The sequence below is a fragment of the Protopterus annectens genome, chromosome 9.part0 (assembly GCF_019279795.1).
Source record: "Protopterus annectens isolate FY-2018-M chromosome 9.part0, PAN1.0, whole genome shotgun sequence".
NCBI lineage: Eukaryota > Metazoa > Chordata > Ceratodontiformes > Protopteridae > Protopterus > Protopterus annectens.
Genome location: NC_056743.1, coordinates 1,909,385,369 through 1,909,412,858, shown reverse-complemented (window position 1 = coordinate 1,909,412,858; position 27,490 = coordinate 1,909,385,369). Strand labels below are relative to the sequence as shown.

Below are 27,490 nucleotides of genomic sequence, written 5' to 3'. Positions count from 1 at the left end.
TAATATGTAAGTAAATTCAATACTGTCACTTTTTAGGAGGAAGAAGCCCCTACCACCTATGCCGGTAAGAAAGTACCTTTAAACATAGGCTTCGCTACAAATGACCTACATTTACAGATGATGGTTTCTCCTTCGGCAAGCTGACTGCCAAAGTTGGTGGAAAGGACTTCGGTGTAACTCACATAATATTAAGTGGAATTACTAGTCATTATTGGGGCATTATTACACATGTATATATATATATATATACCTTACTTATTCAGCCATGAGTAAATCCTGACATACCCACATCCACAACTGCAACTACATTATTTAAGAATGAAATTTGCTTAGCTTTCTCAAATAATGTCTTTGTATAAGGGTACCTCAGCCTTCTTCTGGTGGATGGCACAGTGGTGCAGCAGTAGCGTTGTCACCTCACAGCAAGAGGTTCTCCGGTTTGATACTCAGCTGGGGTGCCTTCTGTGCGGAGTCTGCATGTCCTCCCTGCATTCGTGTGGGTTTCCTCTGAGTGCTCCGGTTTCCTCCCACTCTACAAAGACATGCATCTGGAGCATTTCACCCCGTGTCTCTACTGAAAATTGGCTCATTCCAAGTCAGACTTTCCCGGTTAACAAATGTAAAATAAATAAATTCTTCCATGTTGTCCTCCCTGTTATTGCGCATGTGTATGGCACTTATATTAACATTCTTGCACAATACATAGGTGGAGGAGAAGTGATGCAGAAAACAGAATCTCAGTTGCTGTTTTTTTTTTAACTATTAAAAAAAATAGAGATTTACAACGGACAGTGCAAACATAAAGAGAAGATCAGGGCAGTTTCTGTTTGTTTAATTTGCAGAACGTACCTAATTTTTCTTATATTTTGCTTTGTCCCTCAGCAGATGTCAATAGAAAGTCTGCCCGCTTAATGGTACTTCAGTGGCCACACTTTCCTATTTTGGTATATGCTTGATTTACAACAAGTACACTGGTTGGACTGTCCAATCAGCATTCTCATTTGTGAATAATAATGAGTATTTATTGTATAATTCCCACTGACATAGCTCCTGGCTCAGACCTTGTCTTTTTATTTGGATTTAAGATAGACTTGTCCCCAATAAGTATGAAAGATGGATGCTAATAACTTCTGCCTTTGCTGACCACAGGCCACCTGTATTTACATGGGTCATACAATGATGTATGTACATTTTCCAATGTGCACTTTATCTACTTCATGGCCATAGAGGAGCCAGAGCAAACACTGGCCCCCAGAGTGAGCAAAGAAAACAAACTAATCCTGCACAGGATTCAAGTGGGGTCTATATTATCATATTGCATGCTCAGAAGAGCGTACAACAAATAATCGACCCCATATAAGGGAAAGCTTACTACGTCAAAACTTCAGAACAGTGGTTATTTTCCAATGGAAAACAATCGCTGTTCTGAAGCAAGAACAAAAACAAAAACAAACAGTAAAACATTACTTAATGCCCCCCACAGCCCCCTACTTAAATATACCAACTCCGAGATCGCACTACAGTGCCGAAAAGGCAAAGTAGCGTAAGCAGCCAAACAAATTCTTTTCCAGGGAAAGAATTTGCTGAAACGCTGCTTCGCTATTTTGCCTTTTCACGCTTTACTGTTCGACAAAGATGCATTCGACAACCTGCATCTGTGACAGTGTAATAGGGAGCCATTCAAGTGTACTGCAGGTGACTCACACCCACACACACACGCACACACACACACACACACACACACACACACACACACACACACACACACACACACACCCGCATGCACACACACAAGCATACACACACACACACACACACACACACACACACACACACAAAAACACACACACACACAGGCACTCAGTGTGAGCAAAGAAAACAAACTAATCCTGTAAAGGATCCACGTTTACTGCAGGATGCACAGACCTACACACAGGTGTGTACAAACACGTACACAAGCACACCTCTGGGTAGTTTGTGATGTGGAAAAAGCATAACACCAAGCACAATCCCATTGTGAATACAGAGAGGACAAACAGATTTTACACAGAAGGCATCTCATCTGAGAACTAGAGAACAAAGCATTGTGAGGTAACAGCAATAACAGCCGCATTCAGTGTCACTTGTATATGTATTATTCAAATTTTGTATTTTCTTTTCTTTATTTAATCGTTTGTTAATTATTTGTTAATCATTTGTTAGTCATTTGTTAGTCATTTGTTAATCATTTGTTAATCATTTGTTAGTTATTTGTTAATCATTTGTTAGTCATTTGTTAATCATTTGTTAATCATTTGTTAGTCATTTGTTAGTCATTTGTTAATCATTTGTTAGTCATTTGTTAGTCATTTGTTAATCATTTGTTAATCATTTGTTAGTCATTTGTTAGTCATTTGTTAATCATTTGTTAGTCATTTGTTAATCATTTGTTAATCATTTGTTAGTCATTTGTTAATCATTTGTTAGTCATTTGTTAGTCATTTGTTAATCATTTGTTAATCATTTGTTAGTCATTTGTTAATCATTTGTTAGTCATTTGTTAGTCATTTGTTAATCATTTGTTAGTCATTTGTTAATCATTTGTTAGTCATTTGTTAGTCATTTGTTAATCATTTGTTAGTCATTTGTTAATCATTTGTTAATCATTTGTTAGTCATTTGTTAGTCATTTGTTAATCATTTGTTAGTCATTTGTTAGTCATTTGTTAATCATTTATTAATCATTTGTTAGTCATTTGTTAGTCATTTGTTAATCATTTGTTAGTCATTTGTTAATCATTTGTTAATCATTTGTTAGTCATTTGTTAATCATTTGTTAGTCATTTGTTAATCATTTGTTAGTCATTTGTTAGTCATTTGTTAATCATTTGTTAATCATTTGTTAGTCATTTGTTAGTCATTTGTTAATCATTTGTTAATCAGATAATCACACTGAGCCATTTTGACCTTTTTCTACCATCTGGACCGCAAGGGCAAGGGTCAACCAAAAGTAGCAGTAGTTCACATAATGGAAACATCATTGTACCTGTATGACAAATCAGAATTACTTTGCTGCAGCTGAGCTGGGCTTTGTATTTGAAGGCTTTCAAATAGTGACAAAATTTAAATTTACTAAGGGACATGGTGAAGGTGATCTAAAAGAGAACAGCTTTTTGAGAATTACTGGTGATAAGAAGATCAAAGATGGAATAGTTCTGGGAGATTAAGTTGGACTTAGTTGGTTCAATGTCCATTTGAGGTCACCGAAGGTCAGCTAATGCCACTAAGATGTAATTATTTGAGGGATCCAAGATGGTAGCATTGAAGTCAGCTGCAGTGCTGTATTGTGTGCTTGCTATTGGCTTTAATAGGTGGTGCAATGACTAATCTGGCATTGTTTAAGGGTGAGGGTGGCAGGCAGGTAACATATAACATTAGTGTTATACCCAAGCAGGTAACATACAAAGCTAGTGTTATGCACAGGTAGGTAACATATAATGCTAGTGTTATGCACAGGTAGGTAACATATAAAGCTAGTGTTATGCACAGGTAGGTAACATATAAAGCTAGTGTTATGCACAGGTAGGTAACATATAAAGCTAGTGTTATGCACATGTAGGTAACATATGATGCTAGTGTTATGCACAGGCAAGTAACAGATAATGCTAGTGTTATGCACTTTTCCCCCTGTTTTGGCACTTGCACAGTTAGGAATGTGGTATCTTTTAAGTCAGTGTGTGGGGTAATAATTTGATACTTTACCACTGTCACTTCTTTTGCCACACCTGAGGTTAGAAAGTTATTGGTGCTTCAGATAAAAACTGGGACAGGCTAGGAATGTCATGTCTATACATTGTTGCAATAAATACTTAATTTGCATGTATGTATTCTACCTGCTTGGCTCAGGTCATTCCTGAAAAGAGTCATAATGGCGCGGTCCACAAACCCAGTAAAGACAGGAATGAATGAATAAATAATTCTGCACACTTAATTTCATATTTATGTGGTAACAGTCCTGGGGGACTCAGTGCAGCTCTGGGGGAAAAGTGTGAGACTTCCTTTGCAAGGGACGGCCTACACCTCTTCTCAAATGGGTTAGAGCACCAAACAGACTCCTTTCTTCCCCAGCATCTCTTTTCGGCAGGATCAGATTAAAGGACATCCCATGCTGATCTTCACTGATAACAATGTAATGAAGGTGATAATCATTTACACCTGCAGCTTAAATAAAAGTTAAGCTGCCTAGTGGGTTACCTTGCTTTTGAGGAAATCAATATAATTGCCATCAGAAACACATGGTTCAGTGACCATTCCTGTATTCCACAAATACCTGGTTACAACCCTTTTTACTTGATTCAACCCAATGAGCAAAGAGGTGGTGTATACATTTTCATAAGCAAATCCTTAAAAAGTAGGGTTATAGAAAGAAATTGCGGGCATGAAGTACTCCGTACCCAGATTATGTTAAAAAAATACAGTTGTGTAACATAATTGGTCTCTCTTCGTGAAACCTCAAGAATATAACTATTTTCTAGATAAACTTCTAACCATCCACATAAGAAAAAATACCTTTTTATTTGGTAACCTAAATTATTTCTACTTTGCTTGGGAAGACAATGGCACTTCCAATAATTAGGCATAAAATATAATACTCTTCAAAAGCATTAGTAATCTCAAAGTAATGGTTAAAAAAATGCCAACAAGGGGCAGGCACATACTAGATGTCATCCTGATATGTATCCCTGCCACTGCTGCTAAGCTAAATATTGCCCCTCCCTTTCACTCTGAATCCAATTCAGTGAAGTTCCTCATAGGTACCAAAACATATTTCATAAAAATGGAAATATTTTAAAGACTTTTACAGCAAATATTATGGCATCTTGAACAAGTACCTTGCTTTCAAATGGTAACTACATTGTCACTGAGCAAGAATCTTGATCAACTATCTGTGACCATATATTAAGCTCTAGGAGCATATGTTAAGCCCTCCCCTAACCATCGCACCTTACTGATGAATCATTCATGACCCTGTACAGCACTCTTAAAACCTGCACTGAGAAATGTGTCCCCATAAGGCATAAAAGTGCTGGAAGAGGTTTTGGTAAACCTACAATGGTGGAGTAGCGAAATCAATAAATTACTAAACTATCAGAAAAGTATGTGTAAAACCTTTAAACTTTTGCCCAATAAAACTAAGGTTACCTCCATCCAAAAAGATCTCACTGAAATAATCAAAGGAAGCAAAGCTTTACTTGAGGCAAAACCTTGCCACAAATCCTTCTACAACCATATCCAAAAAAATGTTGCCTGCTAGAAGAAAACATTATCAACAATAAAAGGGCAAGCAGTAAATAGCTAGCACAGTAGTTAGGCCACACAGAGGAAGCCCATGGACCTGTACCACCTGTAACATGCTCTCACCTGAAGTTGTACCTGAAATGATCACTACTTCATCACTAAGGTCAGATACATCAGTTCCATGGGCTCAGATGAGAGAACAGGAAGCCTTACTTGTTCAATCGAACATAGCCTAGTGTACCACTCTATGCACATTCTTAATGGAATATTAAATGCTGGCTACTTCACTAATACCTTGACGCATACTGTTGATGCCCTATCCCACAAGGCATACCTTTCTACAGGTCTACAGGTGCTAATAAATGGAGACCAGTTAGCCTCACAACCGTATCATGTCAGCTAATGGAGACAAAAATCATGGCACTTATGCTGATAGTTATGTGAGATGTCCTGCACCATGTGACATAACCCAGTACAACCCTGTCAAAGGTAGCTCTTACATGTTTAACTTCATGAAACATGAGAGTGCACCCACCTCCCTGACTGAAAGTTTATCTGTCCATGAAGCTTATGCTGATCTGGCTAAAGCATTTTACACTGTATCCCATGATGAAATCATACATAAACTGGTGCATAAAGATGAACGCAGCCACCTTTGTATCATGCCCGGTACATGCTTATACATCTCAGGTAAGAGAAGGAATACCAGTGTCCTTGTCACCTCCTGTTACACCTGCCACTAATGGATTCCCCACAAGTCTCTGTCCTGAGACCACTTTACTGGCATCTTTTTCTCAGATGTCAAAACTGACTCTATTGTCTGCTAAATAAACAAATGACTGCAAACATGTTCATAGATTCATAGGTTTATCACTGAGTACTAGGCTAATGACCACTGGGATCTTTTTAAGCCTAGCTATGCACCTCAAATCTCTAACAACTTGTGGTACCCCTGATAAGTGTAACCAGGGGCTAGGGAGATTAAATATTTACAAGCAGGGGCCTGGGATATGAACCATTTACAGGCTGTCTGCCCATTAGACACATAGGTGCCAAACCAGGGATGAATTTCCTGCCCCCATCCAAAAGTCCAAGTTACACTTGAATTGAGTTAGGGAGGATTTCTGCTTTACATGCATAGGGAGCCCATTCTAGAGAAGGGGTAGTCTCTGGGATACATACCTGTCTCTCCAACAGGACCTATTTATATTACAGGCAAGGTTTAAATCTTTAGAACAGATAATTGTGGTGCTGTTTGTTTTGTGGACATGCAGGAGGTCCATCAGGGTGAGATCTGACAATGCCTTATATGCCAGAAATAGATCTCCCCTCAACAGCCTGGAGGAGACAGAACATAGAGATAATACTTCGAGGCAAGCTGCATAAGCCATGTTACTTATGTCCTGCATTCTTTTAGTGAGAAACCTCTGTAGACATTCCAGTTCTTGGATGTGCCTGGTTAGGTGCATAGCAACGGAAGCATTGTACTCAATGAGAGGGCTAATGAATGCTGAATACAATAGAAAAATGACCTCCTTGAGCCTAGAATCCATGTTTTTGTTTCTAAGTTGCACAACATGGAATGATTTCCTCATGACTATAGACATGTGATTGTCAATGATTAGATTACTATCTATGTTTGTCCCCATGTCCCTGACTACTGAGTCAAATCCCAGGAGTGTGTTACCAATATGATAGTTACCATGGCTGGAAGACTTCTGGAATGATACTATTATGCATTTCTTGGCACTTAATTTTAGTCCATGGCTCTGATACAAGTTATTTGTCTGTGTCAGCCTTTCCTGGAAAACATTAATGTTAGTGGGGGATTCTATAACTACTCTTAATTTGCAATTATCTGTAACTTTCATCAGCCAGAGACCACTGACATTGGCCTTGACATCTGAGAAGTAAATGCCAAAAAAGGAGCGGTCCAAGGACTGATCCCTGAGGGACTCCACTTGTGGCTAGACTCTTTGCAGAGATGGACTCCCAGTTCTAATTTCCTGGGTCCTGTCTGTGAGACAGTTTGCTATCCAGCAGGTGACATACAGGTTTGTCCTAATCTCTTGAGTTTGTTAACAATGCCTGAGTGAGGTATTGTGTAAAATGCCTTTGCCAGGTCAAGGTAGGCAGTGTGAATTGCTTTGCCCTCATTCATTGCTTTGGTGGCCTACTCAAAGAAGCCACCAGCCTGAGTAGCATTACCTGCCCTTGATGAAACCAAAGCGAGTTGGGTCCTAGTGCCTGAAGGTTTTCTACGTCATTATCAATCATTTTCATGATAATTCTTTCCACGGTTTTGCATATGACACTAGTGAGACTCATGGGTTTGTACTTTCCAGGGTCTGTAGATGGCCCACCTTTGTGCAGAGGGATGACTGTTGCTGTTCTGCATTTTTTAGGCATGAAGCCTGTTTGGAGACTACACTTAAATAGTGATTATAGTGGGCCTAACAGGTCACATTTCATGCTCTTTAGAAGGCATCCTGGGATATTGTCCGTTTAGTATTACTGACATCACCTTCCTTCAAAGTGCACTTATCTTTGCACACGGATGATGCAATAAAATGATTTTGCCTTTAATGTAAAAAAATGTAGTATTCTGGCATTTGTCAGCACCCCAGACTCCCACACCAGTTTTGCATATGACTGATGGGCAACTACTTAAGTTTTTATAAACAGTTCCAGCAACACAGTATAAACAGAAAATACAATCAGTTGATTTCTAGTTTAATCCAGTTTATTTAACACATCTCAAGTAACAGAAGTGACATTCCAAGATGACAAGAAGTAAAACAGGGTTGGTGTAACCGACTTTATCAGTGCTATCCAATTAATGCTTGTTATTCCCCCTCTTTAAATATAGTGGTGGGATAACATCACAAGCAAGCTCTTTTGCTCAGAACAACTTAGAAACAAGGTAATACTTTCACTTTAATAAAACAAATGGCAATCACTAAAATGAATTCAGCTATACCCAATACAAGTTTTGTGAGCAGATAATTATATAAAAAGTTAAAATGAAGGATCTGAAGTGAAATAAATCATGTTAATTGAAAAAGAAAAGCCTTCCAAATTGACATGTATAATGGAGCTAAATGTAAATTCAAACAAGTTTTAACATTGTGTATTTAATCTAGGAATCAGCAAAGCTGCCAATGTCATAATACATTTTTATTCATTAGTTGCTGAAGTATTTTGCCATCCCATTATTTAATGCATATGTTTGTGTTTTTACCAATATCTAAAAGTTTAAATATGCCAGTAAGGTATTTTAGTGTGTTTGTATGAAGTATCTGTTTCCCTTTGGTAACAAATTTCACTGAGATGATCTGCCATCCTTGTTATAAACATTCTTGAAGTTTTACATTTGTAAGAGCATGCTGCCATGTATATTACCCATTCACTTTGCATGTTATTACATGTTAGATATCAAAATATAATTGTAGTGTTAGATGATGAAAAGGCATTGTTTTAAAGTAGAGATACACAAAATCTACAATTGCTGCATTAAGTGATCTTGTTGGAGAACAGATGCTATAGTAGATTGTGTCAGTTCTCTTTCAAAACAAATTCTGAAGCCACCCTGTACCCATTTATAGTCTTACCTAGACTATAGTAAACATGTTTGTCTGGTAGAAATCCTTCCGGATCGTTATTTTTCCGTACAGTACCCCAATATTTTTGGATACCATTTTCAATGACGTTAATATTAACACCATAAGTTGCTATAAAAGCTCTACTATATATTTTGGTTTTATCCTGGGTGGCTGATAAGTTAATGCATTTTGTGTGTTACTCACATCTGTCAGGCTTCTTGCTTATTGGATATCTGTTAGTTTATAACCCTTAGGCAAAAATCAGAGTAATAAGTTCTCAGTAGTTATCTTGTATTCCTCCAGTTCAGAGCATATTCTCAAAAACCGAGACTTGGGTATCTTATTCATTTGTGTGTGTGCGTGTGTGTGTGTGTGTGGGGGTGTGTGGAGTGACGATGGACATGTAGTGCAGCCCTTTATTATCAGTCCTTTCATAAGACCTCTTTTTACAGGCCAACACTAAGAAGCACATTGGTCCAACAGCAGACGAAGATTATCTATGTAACCAACTCTGCCATTTTCCCTACTCAGGTTATACTCTGCACACCACAACTAATCACTCCTGTAGCTTTCCTGTGCCTTACTTTGTTTGTCTCATAGTTGCACTAAATATTCTGTTCTGTGTTCATAACGTTAAAGGACGATGTTCCATGCACCCATGCCTCTCTTTCTCTCTCTCTGAGGTATTGCAATCTAACATTATGCATAAGCTACTCACGTCTTTCTTCACATGCTGAGTTATTTTTCTGATGTCTTCTTTTGAAAGATGTAGAGTTATGCTTTACCACTCGCCCTGTGTTAATGCACCACATAGGTGCTTTACCACTCACCCTGTGTTAATGCACCACATAGGTGCTTTACCACTCACCCTGTGTTAATGCACCACATAGGTACTTTACCACTCACCCTGTGTTAATGCACCACATAGGTGCTTTACCACTCACCCTGTGTTAATGCACCACATAGGTGCTTTACCACTCGCCCTGTGTTAATGCACCACATTGGTGCTTTACCACTCACCCTGTGTTAATGCACCACATAGGTGCTTTACCACTCGCCCTGTGTTAATGCACCACATAGGTGCTTTACCACTCACCCTGTGTTAATGCACCACATAGGTGCTTTACCACTCACCCTGTGTTAATGCACCACATAGGTGCTTTACCACTCGCCCTGTGTTAATGCACCACATAGGTGCTTTACCACTCGCCCTGTGTTAATGCACCACATAGGTGCTTTACCACTCACCCTGTGTTAATGCACCACATAGGTGCTTTACCACTCGCCCTGTGTTAATGCACCACATTGGTGCTTTACCACTCACCCTGTGTTAATGCACCACATAGGTGCTTTACCACCGCCCTGTGTTAATGCACCACATAGGTGCTTTACCACCGCCCTGTGTTAATGCACCACATTGGTGCTTTACCACTCACCCTGTGTTAATGCACCACATAGGTGCTTTACCACCGCCCTGTGTTAATGCACCACATAGGTGCTTTACCACCGCCCTGTGTTAATGCACCACATAGGTGCTTTACCACTCGCCCTGTGTTAATGCACCACATAGGTGCTTTACCACTCGCCCTGTGTTAATGCACCACATAGGTGCTTTACCACTCACCCTGTGTTAATGCACCACATAGGTGCTTTACCACTCGCCCTGTGTTAATGCACCACATTGGTGCTTTACCACTCACCCTGTGTTAATGCACCACATAGGTGCTTTACCACTCGCCCTGTGTTAATGCACCACATAGGTGCTTTACCACTCGCCCTGTGTTAATGCACCACATTGGTGCTTTACCACTCACCCTGTGTTAATGCACCACATAGGTGCTTTACCACTCGCCCTGTGTTAATGCACCACATAGGTGCTTTACCACTCGCCCTGTGTTAATGCACCACATAGGTGCTTTACCACTCGCCCTGTGTTAATGCACCACATAGGTGCTTTACCACTCGCCCTGTGTTAATGCACCACATAGGTTCATAGGATGATACTAGGTTATTGGCCCTGAGGCCCTTATAAGCCTAGCCAAGAATTTCACCCATGTTCCCACAAAGTCAGCACCTGTTTTCTCTGTCCAGCAGGGACACAGGTGGGATCCCAGGGGTATATTTTCTGTTTCCCATCCAGTCATTCATGTCACAATCTTATATAGTGGTTTTAGCCTAACGCTGTGGGAACACTGATGAACACTGCATTTAGGCATTACATTGAAAGAGTTTAGACAGAATTATTCCTTGTAATAATTTTACCTTTTTATTATCTCTGTCTCCGGAAGGATCATCTCTCACATCAAAGGTTGAAAGCTCAAGTAATTCCCTCAGTTCAAAAGAGTCACCTTTTCGTTTACAAATTAGCATTGCTTTATCCAATAGAAAAGCGTATCTACATATAAAAATACAAAAATTAATATAATTATAAATTAACTAGCCTGCTTCATTAATCAGAAAGAAATAAAGAATTACAACAGAAGCAGTAAAATTATTAGCTAGGGTTATAAACAATTCATGTTACTGTCTAATTTTAAAGGCTTCTTCACGAAAACAATCAAGTCTTGAATTCCCTAATCAAAATCTGTTAAATTAATTCAGTGTAACAAAAGGTAATAGCCCAGTTAAAGTCATTGGTTCATGGTCATATCTGTTAATTATTAAAAAAAAATTAAACTGAACAATTTAAACATTCAGTGCTTGCAGTTTCAAACAAAGGATAATGCTCTATTACGTAAAAAATGGATCACAAATTTAACTACATCTAAAGAAAGGTAGATATTTTTGTGTGCGTGCCATGCTTTAATTGCTTACAGGTTCATAGGTAGATGCAAAACAATAGGTCCAGTAGAGCATTTTCAGCCTAGCCAATGCAATTCCTGCTACTTGTTTCCCCGTAGCCATAAGAGACCGAGGGGTTAGACCAGGAGTATATTAAGTTGCCTCTATATATTTCTCACAAGAACTTTACAACTAAAAAGCCACTAACAGGTGTTTATTATAAGTACTATTGCTGAAATATTTTGGTAATACCTCCCAAGAAACATTCCTGCCAAGTATATTCTTCCACCATATGGCAAAAAAGGCTGAAAATCTGAGCTTGTCCTGTAAAGCTGAGTCACCAGATGATGTCTCAAAAATGACTAAAAAGACTGCCTCCACAAAACCTGGCACTGTTGAATCAATTAGCTAAAGAATTTGGACAAGATTTTAACAATGTGTTGTTCTGATGATAGTTCTTAGCATTAAAGGAAAGAGCATAGATTGATGCAGGGAAGACATTTCAAAGGTGAATTTCAATTATTGTATTTCATGAAACTTTAACAAGCTTCACTGTATCACTAAGAGTTTCACTGGTTGTTTCTCTAACAGGTAACATTTTTCTTCAGTTAGATGGCTAAAGCACAACAGGCCTTGGAATAGCATTTACTATAAATTAACTCAAAGAGAGAAATTAAACACTAAATGAATAGAGATTAAACTGCTTCAGGGTGTTCTTCTAGATAAAGTCAGGATGGAAAAATGTAACATCCCTTCTGTAATAAGATAATTTATTAACATTCAAATAAATGGCATATTGGGCCAACAAAAACCTAAGAGAAGAATCTCTGATACATAGATAAACTTTGATCTCTTATACCCACTGCCTGTTTGCTGCCTATAAATTCAGATGAACAGAATGAGTAACTGGAGCACTTCTGAAGTATATTTGCTATCCTGGAACAAATGATTAAAAGTCAAAAAATGATCATCATCCGTTGGAGTCACCTAATTGTAACATTATTGAAAAGGAGTGCATTTTAACCTGAAAAATGCAGCCAGCACAGTGAGAACCAATTTATATTGCAAAGAAAAAGTACTGAGGATGTCAAAACAAGTATTTTGTAAGAATGTGCCACTCTTCAGTGACTTGTGTCTCTTTACATATGTTTGCTGTATTTCTGTGTTCAGGGAAGTAAGGCTTTTCCAACATATTTGGAAAAGGGCCGGAGCACAAACAACCCCATGATGCTTGAGAAAGGTATTGGTCTCCTCTGAGTAAAGTGCCGGAGCACAAACAAGCCCATGATGTTTGAGAAAGGTATTGGTCTCCTCTGAGTAAAGTGCCGGAGCACAAACAAGCCCATGATGTTTGAGAAAGGTATTGATCTCCTCTGAGTAAAGTGCCGGAGCACAAACAACCCCATGATGCTTGAGAAAGGTATTGGTCTCCTCTGAGTAAAGTGCCGGAGCACAAACAACCCCATGATGTTTGAGAAAGGTATTGGTCTCCTCTGAGTAAAGTGCCGGAGCACAAACAACCCCATGATGCTTGAGAAAGGTATTGGTCTCCTCTGAGTAAAGTGCCGGAGCACAAACAACCCCATGATGTTTGAGAAAGGTATTGGTCTCCTCTGAGTAAAGTGCCGGAGCACAAACAACCCCATGATGCTTGAGAAAGGTATTGGTCTCCTCTGAGTAAAGTGCCGGAGCACAAACAACCCCATAATGTTTGAGAAAGGTATTGGTCTCCTCTGAGTAAAGTGCCGGAGCACAAACAACCCCATGATGTTTGAGAAAGGTATTGGTCTCCTCTGAGTAAAGTGCTGGAGCACAAACAACCCCATGATGTTTGAGAAAGGTATTGGTCTCCTCTGAGTAAAGTGCCAGAGCATAAACAACCCCATGATGTTTGAGAAAGGTATTGGTCTCCTCTGAGTAAAGTGCCGGAGCACAAACAACCCCATGATGTTTGAGAAAGGTATTGGTCTCCTCTGAGTAAAGTGCCGGAGCACAAACAACCCCATGATGTTTGAAAAAGGTATTGGTCTCCTCTGAGTAAAGTGCCGGAGCACAAACAACCCCATGATGTTTGAGAAAGGTATTGGTCTCCTCTGAGTAAAGTGCCAGAGCACAAACAACCCCATGATGTTTGAGAAAGGTATTGGTCTCCTCTGAGTAAAGTGCCGGAGCACAAACAACCCCATGATGTTTGAGAAAGGTATTGGTCTCCTCTGAGTAAAGTGCCGGAGCACAAACAACCCCATGATGTTTGAGAAAGGTATTGGTCTCCTCTGAGTAAAGTGTCGGAGCACAAACAACCCCATGATGTTTGAGAAAGGTATTGGTCTCCTCTGAGTAAAGTGCCGGAGCACAAACAACCCCATGATGTTTGAGAAAGGTATTGGTCTCCTCTGAGTAAAGTGCCGGAGCACAAACAAGCCCATGATGTTTGAGAAAGGTACTGGTCTCCTCTGAGTAAAGTGCCGGAGCACAAACAACCCCATGATGCTTGAGAAAGGTATTGGTCTCCTCTGAGTAAAGTGCCGGAGCACAAACAACCCCATGATGTTTGAGAAAGGTATTGGTCTCCTCTGAGTAAAGTGCCGGAGCACAAACAACCACATGATGTTTGAGAAAGGTATTGGTCTCCTCTGAGTAAAGTGCCGGAGCACAAACAACCCCATGATGTTTGAGAAAGGTATTGGTCTCCTCTGAGTTTGCACCTTCTGCACTCATTCAAGGACAATGTAAATGTCGGAATGGACAGATCCCAGAATTCCAACATAAATGACCATAAATGACTTGCGTCCACACAGTCTAAGACTTAAGATTTTGGGAAAATACAGCAGCTGTATGCAAATGTAAAACAGTCAAAACATAGAGAAGAGTAAATACATTCTTTAAAACTGTAAATGCATACAATGACTCAGAAAAACAGCTCTGAAGACAACGAGGTACAATTTAATTATATAACTATTCCTGAAAGCCAAGTTATACCAAAGGGTTTCCATACTGGTTGTTAATAACATTTTAGCAGAGTTGCAAAGCACAGATCTTTTAGATTTAAAATGTGGTGGAACATAGGATCATAGGAGATTACTAGGCTACCGACCAGGAGGTCATTTTAAACCTAGTCATTTCACCTCAATGTAATACCCAATACCCAATGTCAATACCCAAGATTGCATTTATTGATGACTGCCCATGTCCAGGAAGGTTGTGGGCACTATCTCTGGTAAGATTTTATGGTGTCCCATCCAGGTTCCTCTTGAACAGCATCATAGAGGTGTTCTGTCTCACATGAATAGGTAGCCTGTTCCAAAGATGTGGCAGTCACTGGGAGATAAATATGTCCTTCCAGCATGTCCTATTTAAGTCACAGGCCATATTTAAGTCCCTGGAATGGGTAGCCCTAGACCCATTTGATTTACAGATATGGAGTAAGTTCATTAAGTTTGGGTCTTGGGTTGCTCTGTCGGTCAGGCATACGTCTCCCGTAAGAAGTCTATACGAAACGGAGCATAGTGGCAGAGATTTTGGTTGATCTATGTAAGGCACATGCTGGAGGCCCTTGATCTTCTCTGTTAGAAACCTCTGGGGTATCTTTAATTGCTGTAGGTCCTTAGTTGGGAATATACCGAATGGGGTGCTTTACTCAATTATGGGCCAGATAAGTGCCAAGTATAAGGGGGTTATAACTTCTTTTGCTCTCAAGGTGATGCCTTTAATAATCAAGTGAGTTACATGGAAAGCTTTCCTTACAATGGCAGGCACATGGTGGTCGAAGTTAAGGTTGTGGTCAACCTGTAATCCCAGATCCCTTACCACTTCATGGGTACTTAGAGTATTGTTTATAGGTTCATAGGTTCATAAGAGGTCACTAAGCTATTGACCCAAGGGTCAATTTAAGCCTAGCCTATTAGACCCATTATATTTCAAGGGAAAAGGTTTAGTCAATGCACAAGATCATATTAGTAATGACTACCCATGTCCAAGAGGGATGCAGGAGCTATTGTTATTGATTTGATAGTGTGAAGGGACATTGTTTGTGCCGAAGGGAATGATGATGCATTTACTCCTGGAAGGCTGGTTTGTGCCAAGGTGCCAGAGCTCCTTTATTAAATCAATTGAAATACAGAGATCATGGTGTGGCTTTTTTCCTGGCTGAGTAGTTTGGTTTTGCAATTTTCTGCATTTCTGTTCGTTTTGTGTTTTTTTAATGATGATGCATTTGTTTGCATTCACTTTGAGACCGTGACTAATACACCAGTCATTGATCTGTGTGAGACCATCCTGGACTACACTGGCATCATTTGGGGATTCTATGATTGCACCTAGTTTGCAGTTGTCTGCAAAGGTCAGCCACAACCCTTTAGTTTTGACCTGAACTTCTGAGAAGTATATACCAAACAGTAGGGGGCCCAGCACTGACCCCTGTGGCACCCCGCTGGTTACAGTTGTGCTGGTTGATGTGGAGTCACACACTTTGATAGTGTGTGTTTGGTTTGTAAGCCAGTAGGCAACCCATCTTACAATGAAGGGGTTTATATTCGGTTTACTATGTTTATTGGTAATGCCTGAATGGTGGATTGTGTCAAAAGCCTTTGCTAAGTTGAGGTATGATGTTTGCACAAATTTGCCCTTATCAATGGCCTTGGTCACACTTCCAAACAAATCCACCAGATTTTAAAGGCAGGATCTGCCCTTCACAAAGCCAATTTGGGTAGGATCCAGGGGTGGTCACCTATGTCTTTATTTATGAGGTCCAAAATGATACATTCCATGGCCTTACAGATGAGGCTCATCAGGCTTATGGGTCTGTAATTCCCAGGTCTGTTGCTAGGCCACCTTTGTGGAGGGGAATAACTGTAGCTGTTCTCCATTCTGCAGGAACAAACCCTGTGGTTAGGCTATGATTGAAAAGGGTACTTAGTGGTTATGCTAGTTTATGCTTTAGCCTGTTTAGAATACAGTCTGGGATGTCATCGGGTCCCATAAAGGCCATGCTCTTTGCCTTGGACAGGGCTTTGAGAACCTGCTCTTCAGATATGTTAATTGGGGAGGGGTGTTTGGGGGAGGGTTTGTTGTAAGTTAGAAGGGGATAGGGGAGTGAAATTTTCATGAAACCTATCCAATAGCAGGTTCACTATCTCTGTGGGGTCAGTGTGTTTGATATTGTTGGCCACCAGTTCTTTACATGCTTGGGTCCTACCCAGTAGATTATGTACATGCTGTAAAAGGCCTTATGGTTATCCTTGGCAGTACTTGCTAGGTTTCTCTTAAAGGAGCTCTTGGAGGATTTGTCAAGTTGTCATACTTGCCTGTTAAGGCCGAGGAGGGTACTTTTCCATTGTTGGGTCCTTGTCTTTGTTTTCTTGGACAGCAACATTTTGCATTTATTGTGTAGTTTACTGATTCTGGAAGACCACCATTGCAGCTTGATTTTACTTGGGGCTCTGACTTTGATTCTATCTGGTACAGTCAAGTTTACACACTTATGTAAGTGATTGTACAGGGCTTCTGTGTAAGCTTCGGCATTGTTATCACTTTCAGCTTGGGGTGGGGCTTGGAATGCATTTATACCTTCACCTAGGAGGGTATAGTTTGCCATGGTGAAGTTTTTTAGTCTAATTTCACCCTTTGTGAGTTCTGGTGTTAGTGTCAGTTTGAAGGCGACTGATTTGTGGTCAGTTTTAACTAATGAGGGGCCAACAGTTGCAGCAGTGCACCTATTCGACATGTTAGTGAGGACCACATATAGAATGTTTCTTCCTCTTGTTGGGGTATGGAAAATTTGCTCCAAGGAATTTGAATACACAAAGTCAAGGAACTTTTGTGTTATTGAGTCTGGGCTAGAGTAGGTTTCCCAGTTGATGGAGGGATAATTGAAATCCTCCATAACCTGTGTGTTCGGTAAAATTTGGATTGTCTTCAGTTTGATTAAGTAGGTTTTGTGGGTGTCATGACCCATGGAAAGGGATTTGTAACTAGCTATGACTTGAATGGGGGTCTTACTCACCATAACCTGAACTTGGAGTAACTCATGGAGTTGTCCAGTCTAACTTGACGGGAGGTGAATTTATCTTTAATATAGACTGAAACACCACCTCCTTTGGTTTTCATTCAATCATTTTTCAGTCTAAAGGTGTGGAAGGCATTATAGCCTTGCAGGGCTGGGGTACTCTCCGAGGCCTTAAACCAGGTTTCTGTGACTGCACAGACATTCACATTTTTAGTGATACAAGCGCTTCCAGGGAGTGAAGTTTTTGGTTTAAGCTACTAGCATTTAGCAGTATGACCATTACTTTGTTCTGATTGGTTAATTTCATGTCAGTAATGTTGTTTTTGAGAACTTGCCTTAAAAAGACACTATGGGGGGAGGCAAGAGCCTTTGCCAGTAGCCAATAGCCTAGGGGTGCCATATGCAAACCATCTCTGGCAAAGCAGCAAGGTTTATTGACCATGGCTTCCTAAGCAGACAGAAACTGGATCCTCTTGGAATGACACCAAAAACCAAGCCAATTATTGAAATTAATCACTTTTTGTTTATACTGTGGCATCATTCTAGGTGAGGGTAGTATTCTGCTCAAGGCTAGGGACATAACTGATTGTTACACATACTAAGAGAGCTCCATCATGTCTCTCTTCATATAGTCCAGTGAGGTATGTCTCAGGTCATTCACACCAACATGAACTATGACAGAGTCATAACGGTACTTGCTGCTGAGAGACCTGAGAGCATGCGTGATTTGATGAATCCTAACACCGGACAGGCAGTTGACAGTGGCTTTCTCCTTGTCCAACCTGGTGCATGGGGCATCTGTGTGTCTCACTAGTGAGTCTCCAATGACAAGAAAACTTGTTTTTTGAGTGTTATGCCTTATGGGCTTGGTGGGTGAGACACTGGTGTTACTATGTGTTATGGATGCTGTGGAGACTGTGTTGTATTTTGGAGGTCTCTGATTTTTCGGTAAGTTTTTTGAGAGAACCTCCACATGTATGGATTTACATGTTTGATGCGTATTATGTGTGTGACTAGTGGTATGTGTATGAATAGTGGTACTATGTGAACATGTAGTGGTGGGTGAGTTGACAACCTTCTCTGTGTTACTGTTTTGAGTGACAGAGAGCATGGATTCTAGATTCTTGGTGTAAATACATCTTTCGCACTCTGTACTAGACTATGTTATTAGTAGAGGGTTGTGTGTCTGCATGAGGCAATTGCTACACTGCCTCTAGAGACCCAAGTCAACAAGGTTGGCAGGAGAAACAAAGGTAGTTCAACTGTCCATAATGTTAGGTTGAAGACTGTTGTCACTAGGCATGGCTTTTCAGAAATGATCACAGAGAAGCTTGGCAATTGGATATTTCTGTCTGGGTTTTAAGGGAAAATGTATTAAATTTAACTGTGCAGCTGTGGAGTACAATTGCACTGTAGTATGTGGTGCTGCAAGATGTGCAAACAAACTGAAACCTGCTCAGATGCAGGGCCTAAATACCAGAAGCTAAAAACAAAATGCTAATAAAATTCAAAAGGAGCAATGAGGATGCTTATTCCAAGCCCTAGACCAGCCTCCCTTTAGCAGTCAAGTCCCAATCAAATGCAGTTCTCTCACAAAAGCACAGATATGCCCCTTCCAATCCAAGATGGCCTGGAAAACGTGCCCTGAACAAACAAACCACTACAAACAGTTCCAGAAGCAGCCGGCCTGGATCTGGACTATGCTACAGCTAGTAGCTACCATAGTTTCAGCAGGAAACACTAGAGAATGTTTAACACAGCAGAAAAATAGCTGTGAGACACTGAAAACATGTTTAAAATGGTAGAAAATCAGCCAGGAGGCTTTAAAGAATTATTTAAACAGTTAACAGATCGGTTAAGTACTGCTTGGTGGGGAAAACCAGAGCAGGAAGAACAGATAGCTTTATAACTGAAAAAATACCAGTAAATACTTAAACAGTGGAAACAACAAAAAGCTTGCTAAACAGTGAAAACAACAATAACATTTGATTTTACAGGCACAGTGTAGCAGGCAATTATAGCATGACAGTGTAGTTTAGTACACAGTAAACAAATACAGTATAAAAGTAGGCAGCACACAAAAAGTACAGTAAATAGTATAAATAAGCAAAAAAAGGCAACTTATGTTTTTTGTAGGAAGGTTTGCAAAAGTTGAGAGAGGATCAGTGTACTGAAGTCAAAATGGGCATGTTCAGTGATGTCCAGCACTCACTAGGAAAGTATGAAAGGACTGCCAACTCCAATAAAGAAACCAAACTGAAAACCTCATTTTAATGTTGGAGTAGTCTGCTTTGTTCAATAGCTGTTGACTGGCATTCAGATCTGGCTATTTTATTTTTCATTTTCAATAAAATTGTATTAACATGCCATCAAACTATTTTATATCCTTTGTTACAGTATTCCCAGTAACTGTTTTTATACAACAACATGGCTTTTATCATCAATGGTCTAATGCTTACATTATAATTAATAAAAATACAGCAGCTCTATATTCAGAAACCCTCAATTTAATATGTTCCCATACTCAAATATCCTCTCATCATATGTCCATTTACCCAAATATCCTATCTTAGTATGTCCACACACCCAAATATTCTATCAGAGTATGTACTCACACCCACGTATCCTTAGTATGCCCCCATACCCAAATATCTTATCTTAGTATGTGCCCACACAAAACTATCCTACCTTATCATGTCTACACACCCTAAATATCCTATCTTAATATGTCCCTGCTCCCCAATATCCTATTTTAGCATGTTCCTACACCCAAATATTCTATCTTAGTGTGTTCCCACACCCAAGTATCCTGTCTTAGTATGTCCCCCCATTCCCAAATATCATATCTTAGTATGTCCCTCCACCTAGATATCATATCATAGTATGCCCCACACTCAATATCCTATCTTAGTATGTCCCCACACCCACATTTCCTATCTTAGTATGTCCCCACCCTCAAATATCCTATCTTAGTGTGTCCCTACTCCTACATATCCTATTTTACTTGGGGCTCTGACTTTGATTCTATCTGGTACAGTCAAGTATGTACCGACTTCCAAGTATCCTATCTTAGTATGTCTCTACACCCAAATATCCTATCTTAGTATGTCCCTATCCTCAAAAATCATATATTAGGATGCCCACACAGACAAATATCCAATCTTAGTATGTTGCCACACCCAAATATCCTATCTTATTATGTCCCCACACCCAAATATCCTATCATAGTATGTCCCCACACCCAAATATCCTACCTTAAAATGTCCCCACATCCAAATATCCTATCATAGTATGTCCCCACACCCAAATATCCTACCTTAAAATGTCCCCACATCCAAATATCCTATCATAGTATGTCCCCACACTCAAATATCCTACCTTAAAATGTCCCCACATCCAAATATCCTATCATAGTATGTCCCCATACCCAAATATCCTATCATAGTATGTTGCCACACCCAAATGTCTGAATATATCCCCCACCCAAATATCCTATCTTAATATATCCCTCACCCAAAATTCCTATCTTAGTATGTCTACACACGTAAGTCTTGGATTAGCTTATTCCACCATATTCTGTACTGATCTGTCAGTCACTGAGTATAATGTGCCTTTCGGTATGCACCTGTCTAAACATCCGACATAACTTGAATGCCCCACAGTGCTTTCTTACTGAGAAAATCAAGACCATAAATCATAAAAACTATGCAGACTATCTGAAAGCCTTGTCCCTCTTGGCTGTGTCATATAGGCTAATCTTTGTCACATGTACAGACCTTCAACAAATCCTATTCTGTAAGAGTTTCTGCACATACACAAGTCTATTAGGGACATAAACACCTGCCCAATAGGATCATAGTAAGTTACTAGGCTAATGGTCCTGGGGCCCTTACAAGCCTAGCTAAGAGTTTATCCACAAAAAATAAACCTCAGTCAGCACCTATCACCCATCAGTGAGGGACACAGGTGAAACCCCTGGGACAAATTTGGGTATCCCATCCACTCATCAAATTTGCACTTGAAGAGGGTCAGCGGGGTACTCTGACATGTATGGGAAATCTATTCTAGACACTGGGCAGCCTCTGGGAGACAAACCTCTCACTCCAGCAGGCTTTGTTGATGTCAAATATTAGATTTAAGCCTTTTGAACGGGTAATGGATGAGAAGTTAGACTTATATGTATATGGAGCATCTGTAGTATGGTGGGGTCTGGGATTGCCTTGTAGGTGAGACACAGATCACCCCAGAGCAATCTGTATGATACTGAGTAGAGTGATAGTGATTTGAGCCTGTCTGCATAGGACATGTCTTGGAGTTCATGGATTCTCTTTGTGAGGTATTTCAGTGGCATTTCCAGTTGGTGCAGGTGTTTGGAGAGGTAAATACTAAATGGGGCATTATAATCAATTATTAGCCTAATTAAGGAGGAGTACAGAGAGGTAATAACCTTCTTTTTACAGGACGCAATCCCTTTACTTATGAGATGAACCAAGTAAAATGCTTTTTGGACCATTGCCACTACATTTTGGTCGAATGTGAGATTGTTGTACACCTGTGTACCCAGGTCTTTCACCACAGGGTGTGTGCTTAGAGGGATGCCATTGATGTGCTCTCTACCTATAAGTTATCTAAGTAATCAATCATTGATTGCTGTGCTTCCTTAATATGTCCATCTCTATCTCTCATGGTTGTCGCTCTTCTATTATCTTGCAGTGCTTTCTGTCTCCTCTGCATCTCCATATTTGCTATGGTTATTCTTCCAGGTCTCCCCAGAATTTTCAATACCCAAATATTTAATTTCTGCTTTAGCCCCTTCTCAGTCCCTTGCTTGCTGTTTCCCTTTATTTCTAAGCTCATCTAATATTCCTTGCAACTAGTGATCCAAACACCTTTTGAAATTTGCTTTCTTTAATAAATATGTTGGGAAATACTAGTATTTTATTGCTTCTAATGGTTGACTGCTCTTTAATGTAAACTTCTCCAGGGAGTGATATGACAGTATTATAGGATGAGTTGTCTGATTCAGTACAGCAACTGAGGAAGGATACTTTGAGTATAAAATGTATCTCCGCAGATATTAGCATACAGATAGTCGACTCAGTTACAAACTATTAGATATGTATGAAATGTTCCTTTGTAACTGAGACCACCTTATTTGCCTCTTCTATTCAGTTGGATATCTCTCTTATAACCGCCATCCTGCCATTCATTAAATTATTCCTTTGGAAAATAAACAACTGCTAGCATAGTTGTGGCATAAATCTGTACACTAACAAGTATAGTTTCAGTCTCATCTACTAACAGATACTTGGCAAGTCTTTATAAACATGTTATGAGATTTACCTTGAATTATATGTAAAAATGATGCTTCAGTCCAGGTTTTATAAAGACGTTGTGAGATTTTTTTTACCTTAAGCTCTATGTAAAATCACCCTTCAGTCCACAGCTGTTGCTACTGAGTCACTGATTTATTTCCTCCCAGTCTTGTATGGGTTCAGCAGCGACTACGTTTCTTACAGTTTACTATATTTGTTCATTCTTTAGGTTACTTCAACATTCTTTTCTGAAGAGTGGAAAAGGTTTTGCCAGCATCCTCTCTGTTATGGTGTCACTCATTTTACTGGGTTGGATACCCAGATGTAGCCCACAATCTTTGTTTCTATTGTTCTTTTCCTGATCTGAATGCATTTTATCCAGATCCTCAAGTCTTTACCTCAGATCTAAATAAGTCTTCATTCCTAATGGATAAAATGCTTTAAATACAGCAGGATATTGCAGGTTAACTCCGGCTTTCATTTATTTGCATTTGCATATGGCAGGCAAAAAAACAGTCTGTTTTGCATGTTTGTGGTGAGTAATCATTGTCAGAATACAGCTTACTATCTCTTTCTTTGCCAACAATGTCTTATATCCCCCACAATTCTGGGTTTATCTGCATTGCTGTGCTTGGTGTACAGTCTATTGTTACTACCACCTCTTCATATTGGTTGGAATCTAGACCATTATTTTGCAGAATTTCATCTGTAACCTTTTCTACTTAACCTTTTGGATAGTCTCTAAAAACATTTCTGTTAGGTTTAGATGTTTCCATGTCGAATCTGTCATCACGCTATTGCCATTTTATGTTGATGCTAAAAGAATTAAAGATGTTGTAAACAAGAAGATGGCATCGTCTAATGAACTCAGCAGAATTTTAGACACAGAGCCAGCATTTGTTTTAGTAGAGCCGATAATATTAAACAATCACTGAAACAAAAAGTACTACAACTACAGTAAGAAACAATATGGACAAATGTGGCAAAAGCAAATCCTTTAAGTCCATTTATGACACCCTCAGTATATGAGTAATCCGTTACGACAAAAATATAGGATGCCCAGAGCAGTGTAATTGTGACATAAACAGGGCAGGGTACTTAGCAGTGTGTTTATCATATTTATGTGGGCAAAATGGAAATGGCATTGAAATGCGGAATCTACAAACATTATTATGACATTAAAGTCAAAAATGAAAACAATGCCGTAATCAAACACACACTGACCTGTAGATACTGAGAAAAGTTTTAATTCTTTGTACTAGAGAAAGTTCCTACTAACCTTAGGGGAGGATATTGGAGACGTGGATAGAACGCAGAGAGCTGGTGTGACAGCTGCATGTTAATGCCACCCAGCAACCAGGATATGATGAACATTAATCAGCAGTAAGCATATTGAAATAAAGATCCAGAAAATTGTACTTTTTTTGACAAGCTTTGACATATGCCACTACTTTTCTTGTGCTGTTACTTGTTTGTAATTATATAATTCTATAGCAGTATTTTTGTGTAAGGAAATATTTTAAATATTGATTTTGAGCGTGTGTTTTTAAAATGTGTCTGACATTCATTTACATATGATGAGTATCACCTGATCTTAATCACACGTTTTACTCTGCATGTATTTGAGGAAGACATGCTAGAAAACAAACTAGATTCTGAAGACGTCTATTACAATTTTGTAGATAAAAGTGCTTAATCTTGTATAATTAACTATTTCTTGTGCATATTGCTGTTATGGTGAAGTATTTTTATTAGGTTATTTGTCATCTACTGTGATAATACTGTCACATTCTAGGTTAATGGCACCAGGTGAGAGTGCAGAGCTGCCAAGAAGGCTTAGAATTCCTGACTGGATTCATATATTTGGCATAAAGTCAGCCCTCTCTCACTCACATTTGCTTTAATCATTACCCACTCTCATCTTCATTCGCCAGAATGTATCATTTAGAAATTCCAAACTTGGACATCATTTGCCACAATGTATCATTTAGATATTTCAAACTTGGACTTCATTTGCCACAATGCATCATTTAGGAATTCCAAACTTGGACTTCATTTGCTACAATGTATCATTTAGAAATTCCAAACCCGGACTTCATTACTGTTGTACACACCCCTGCCCCTCTAGCATCATTTTTTGCCTTCACCTAATTTCACCTTACTTTCCTAAATAATAAAATCAAATGCACTTCACTTTCTTTAGGTACCATAGGGTGATTTAACCCTATGAAAGTCACTGTTAGAAATATATATTCTGTATGTGGATGGATCATCCACCAGAATTTCCCTCTGAAGAATGAGGTACTATACCTCTAATTTACACGTGAACTCTCTACAAAGAATGTGCATAGGTATGATACATTTTGAGTACAAATAAACTATTAAATATTACAACACTTTTTTCACCTCCTTCTTGTACAATTACATATAACTGGTGTTATTTAAAATACAAAGACAGTTACATTAAATCAACATACATGCACATTCAACATCACATACTTCTCCTGCTCTGATTACAGACTATTATTGCCTTTGAAATAACTAAACACATTCCAGAAATGTAGTAAGCCTTATCCTCTCAATGGTAGGGCAACAGTGTAACCCAGTTCCATCCATTGGAGACCTTGTAATGTAGATCATTGCCTGAGCTGACACCATGTTTTCTTGCTGCAACATGCCCTCTTTGGTTAGTTCCAATTTACCTGCTGCCTCCGTGTCTTGGGCCGAAATGTTCCGTGAGCTATCTGACTGGGTCTCATAGTCTCTCACTATGATGCATATATTTTGTAATTGTAAATGTGAACAGAAGAAGCCTCTCTTCCTGTAGGAGGAAATGGTCATTGTTAAAGGAAATATAATGTCCAGCTTCTGCAAGGACATGCAAAATTTGCTTTTATCTTTATTTATAGCTGACACTTTTCACAGCTTGTATGCCACCATTTACTTAGGTGTTTTATCACAGTCCAGTATTACGATCTGTGCTGCTAGTAACTTGGCTTTGGCTTTGGCTATTGTCCTAGGTGGCAGATAGTAACTTGGGTTTAGCTATGGTCTAGCAGGCAGAATGTTGGCTAGGAGGGAAATAACTAAATGACTAAGAAGTGGCTGTTCTATTTCAGGGCATAGCTTGCTAGCCACTGAGGTATATTATCCTGGTGGAGCGCAGACAGACTACACCAGCAGGCTCACACAGCTGAGATTATATCAGATGTTCTATCAGAGACATTACAGTAGCAGGCTCACACAGCTGAGATTAAATCAGATGCTCTATCAGACACATTACAGCTGTAGGCTCACACAGCTGAGATTAAATCAGATGTCCTACCAGAGACATTACAGTAGCAGGCGCACACAGCTGAGATTAAATCATATGTCCTACCAGAGATATTACAGCTGCAGGCTCATACAGCTGAGATTAAATAAAATGTCCTGTCAGAGACATTACAACAGCAGGCTCACACAGCTGAGACTAAATCAGATGTCCTATCAGAGGCATTACAGCTGCAGGCTGACACAGCTGAGATTAAATCAGATGTTATATCAGAGACATTACAGTAGCAGGCTCACACAGCTGAGATTAAATCAGATATTCTATCAGAGACATTACAGCTGTAGGCTCACACAGCTGAGATTAAATCAGATATCCTACCAGAGACATTACAGTAGCAGGCTCACACAGCTGAGATTAAATCAGATGTTCTATCAGAGACATTACAGCTGTAGGCTCACACAGCTGATGTTCTATCAGAGACATTACAGTAGCAGGCTCACACAGCTGAGATTAAATCAGATGTTCTATCAGAGACATTACAGCTGTAGGCTCACACAGCTGAGATTAAATCAGATGTCCTACCAGAGACATTACAGTAGCAGGCTCACACAGCTGAGATTAAATCAGATGGTCTATCAGAGACATTACAACTGCAGGCTGACACAGCTGAGATTAAATCAGATGTTCTATCAGAGACATTACAGTAACAGGCTCACACAGCTGAGATTAAATCAGATGTCCTGTCAGAGACATTACAGCATAAGACTCACACAGCTGAGACTTTACAGTATCAGGCTCACACAGCTGAGATTAAATCAGATGTTCTATCAGAGACATTACAGTATCAGGCTCACACAGCTGAGATTAAATCAGATGTCCTTTCAGAGACATTACAGTAGCAGGCTCACACAGCTGAGACTAAATCAGATGGTCTATCAGAGACATTACAGCTGAAGGCTCACACAGCTGAGATTAAATCAGATGGTCTATCAGAGACATTACAGCTGCAGGCTGACACAGCTGAGATTAAATCAGATGTCCTATCAGAGGCATTACAGTAGCAGGCTCACACAGCTGAGACTAAATCAGATGTCCTACCAGAGACATTACAGTATCAGGCTCACACAGCTGAGATTAAATCAGATGTTCTATCAGAAAAACTCCAGCTGCAGGCTCACACAGCTGAGACTAAATCAGATGTTCTATCAGAGACATTACAGCTGCAGGCTCACACAGCTGAG

The 27,490-nt window shown here is 39.6% G+C and overlaps 1 protein-coding gene across 1 annotated transcript in view; it reads right to left on the bottom strand.

The window, feature by feature from the left end:
- Positions 1-27,490, bottom strand: part of VAV1 (vav guanine nucleotide exchange factor 1) — a gene marked incomplete at its 3' end in the record, with an annotated part of 1,650,237 nt that overhangs the window by 629,339 nt on the left and 993,408 nt on the right. The window contains 1 exon segment of the mRNA XM_044084720.1: positions 11,141-11,273. Within this exon segment, the coding sequence (XP_043940655.1) occupies positions 11,141-11,273 (133 nt within the window).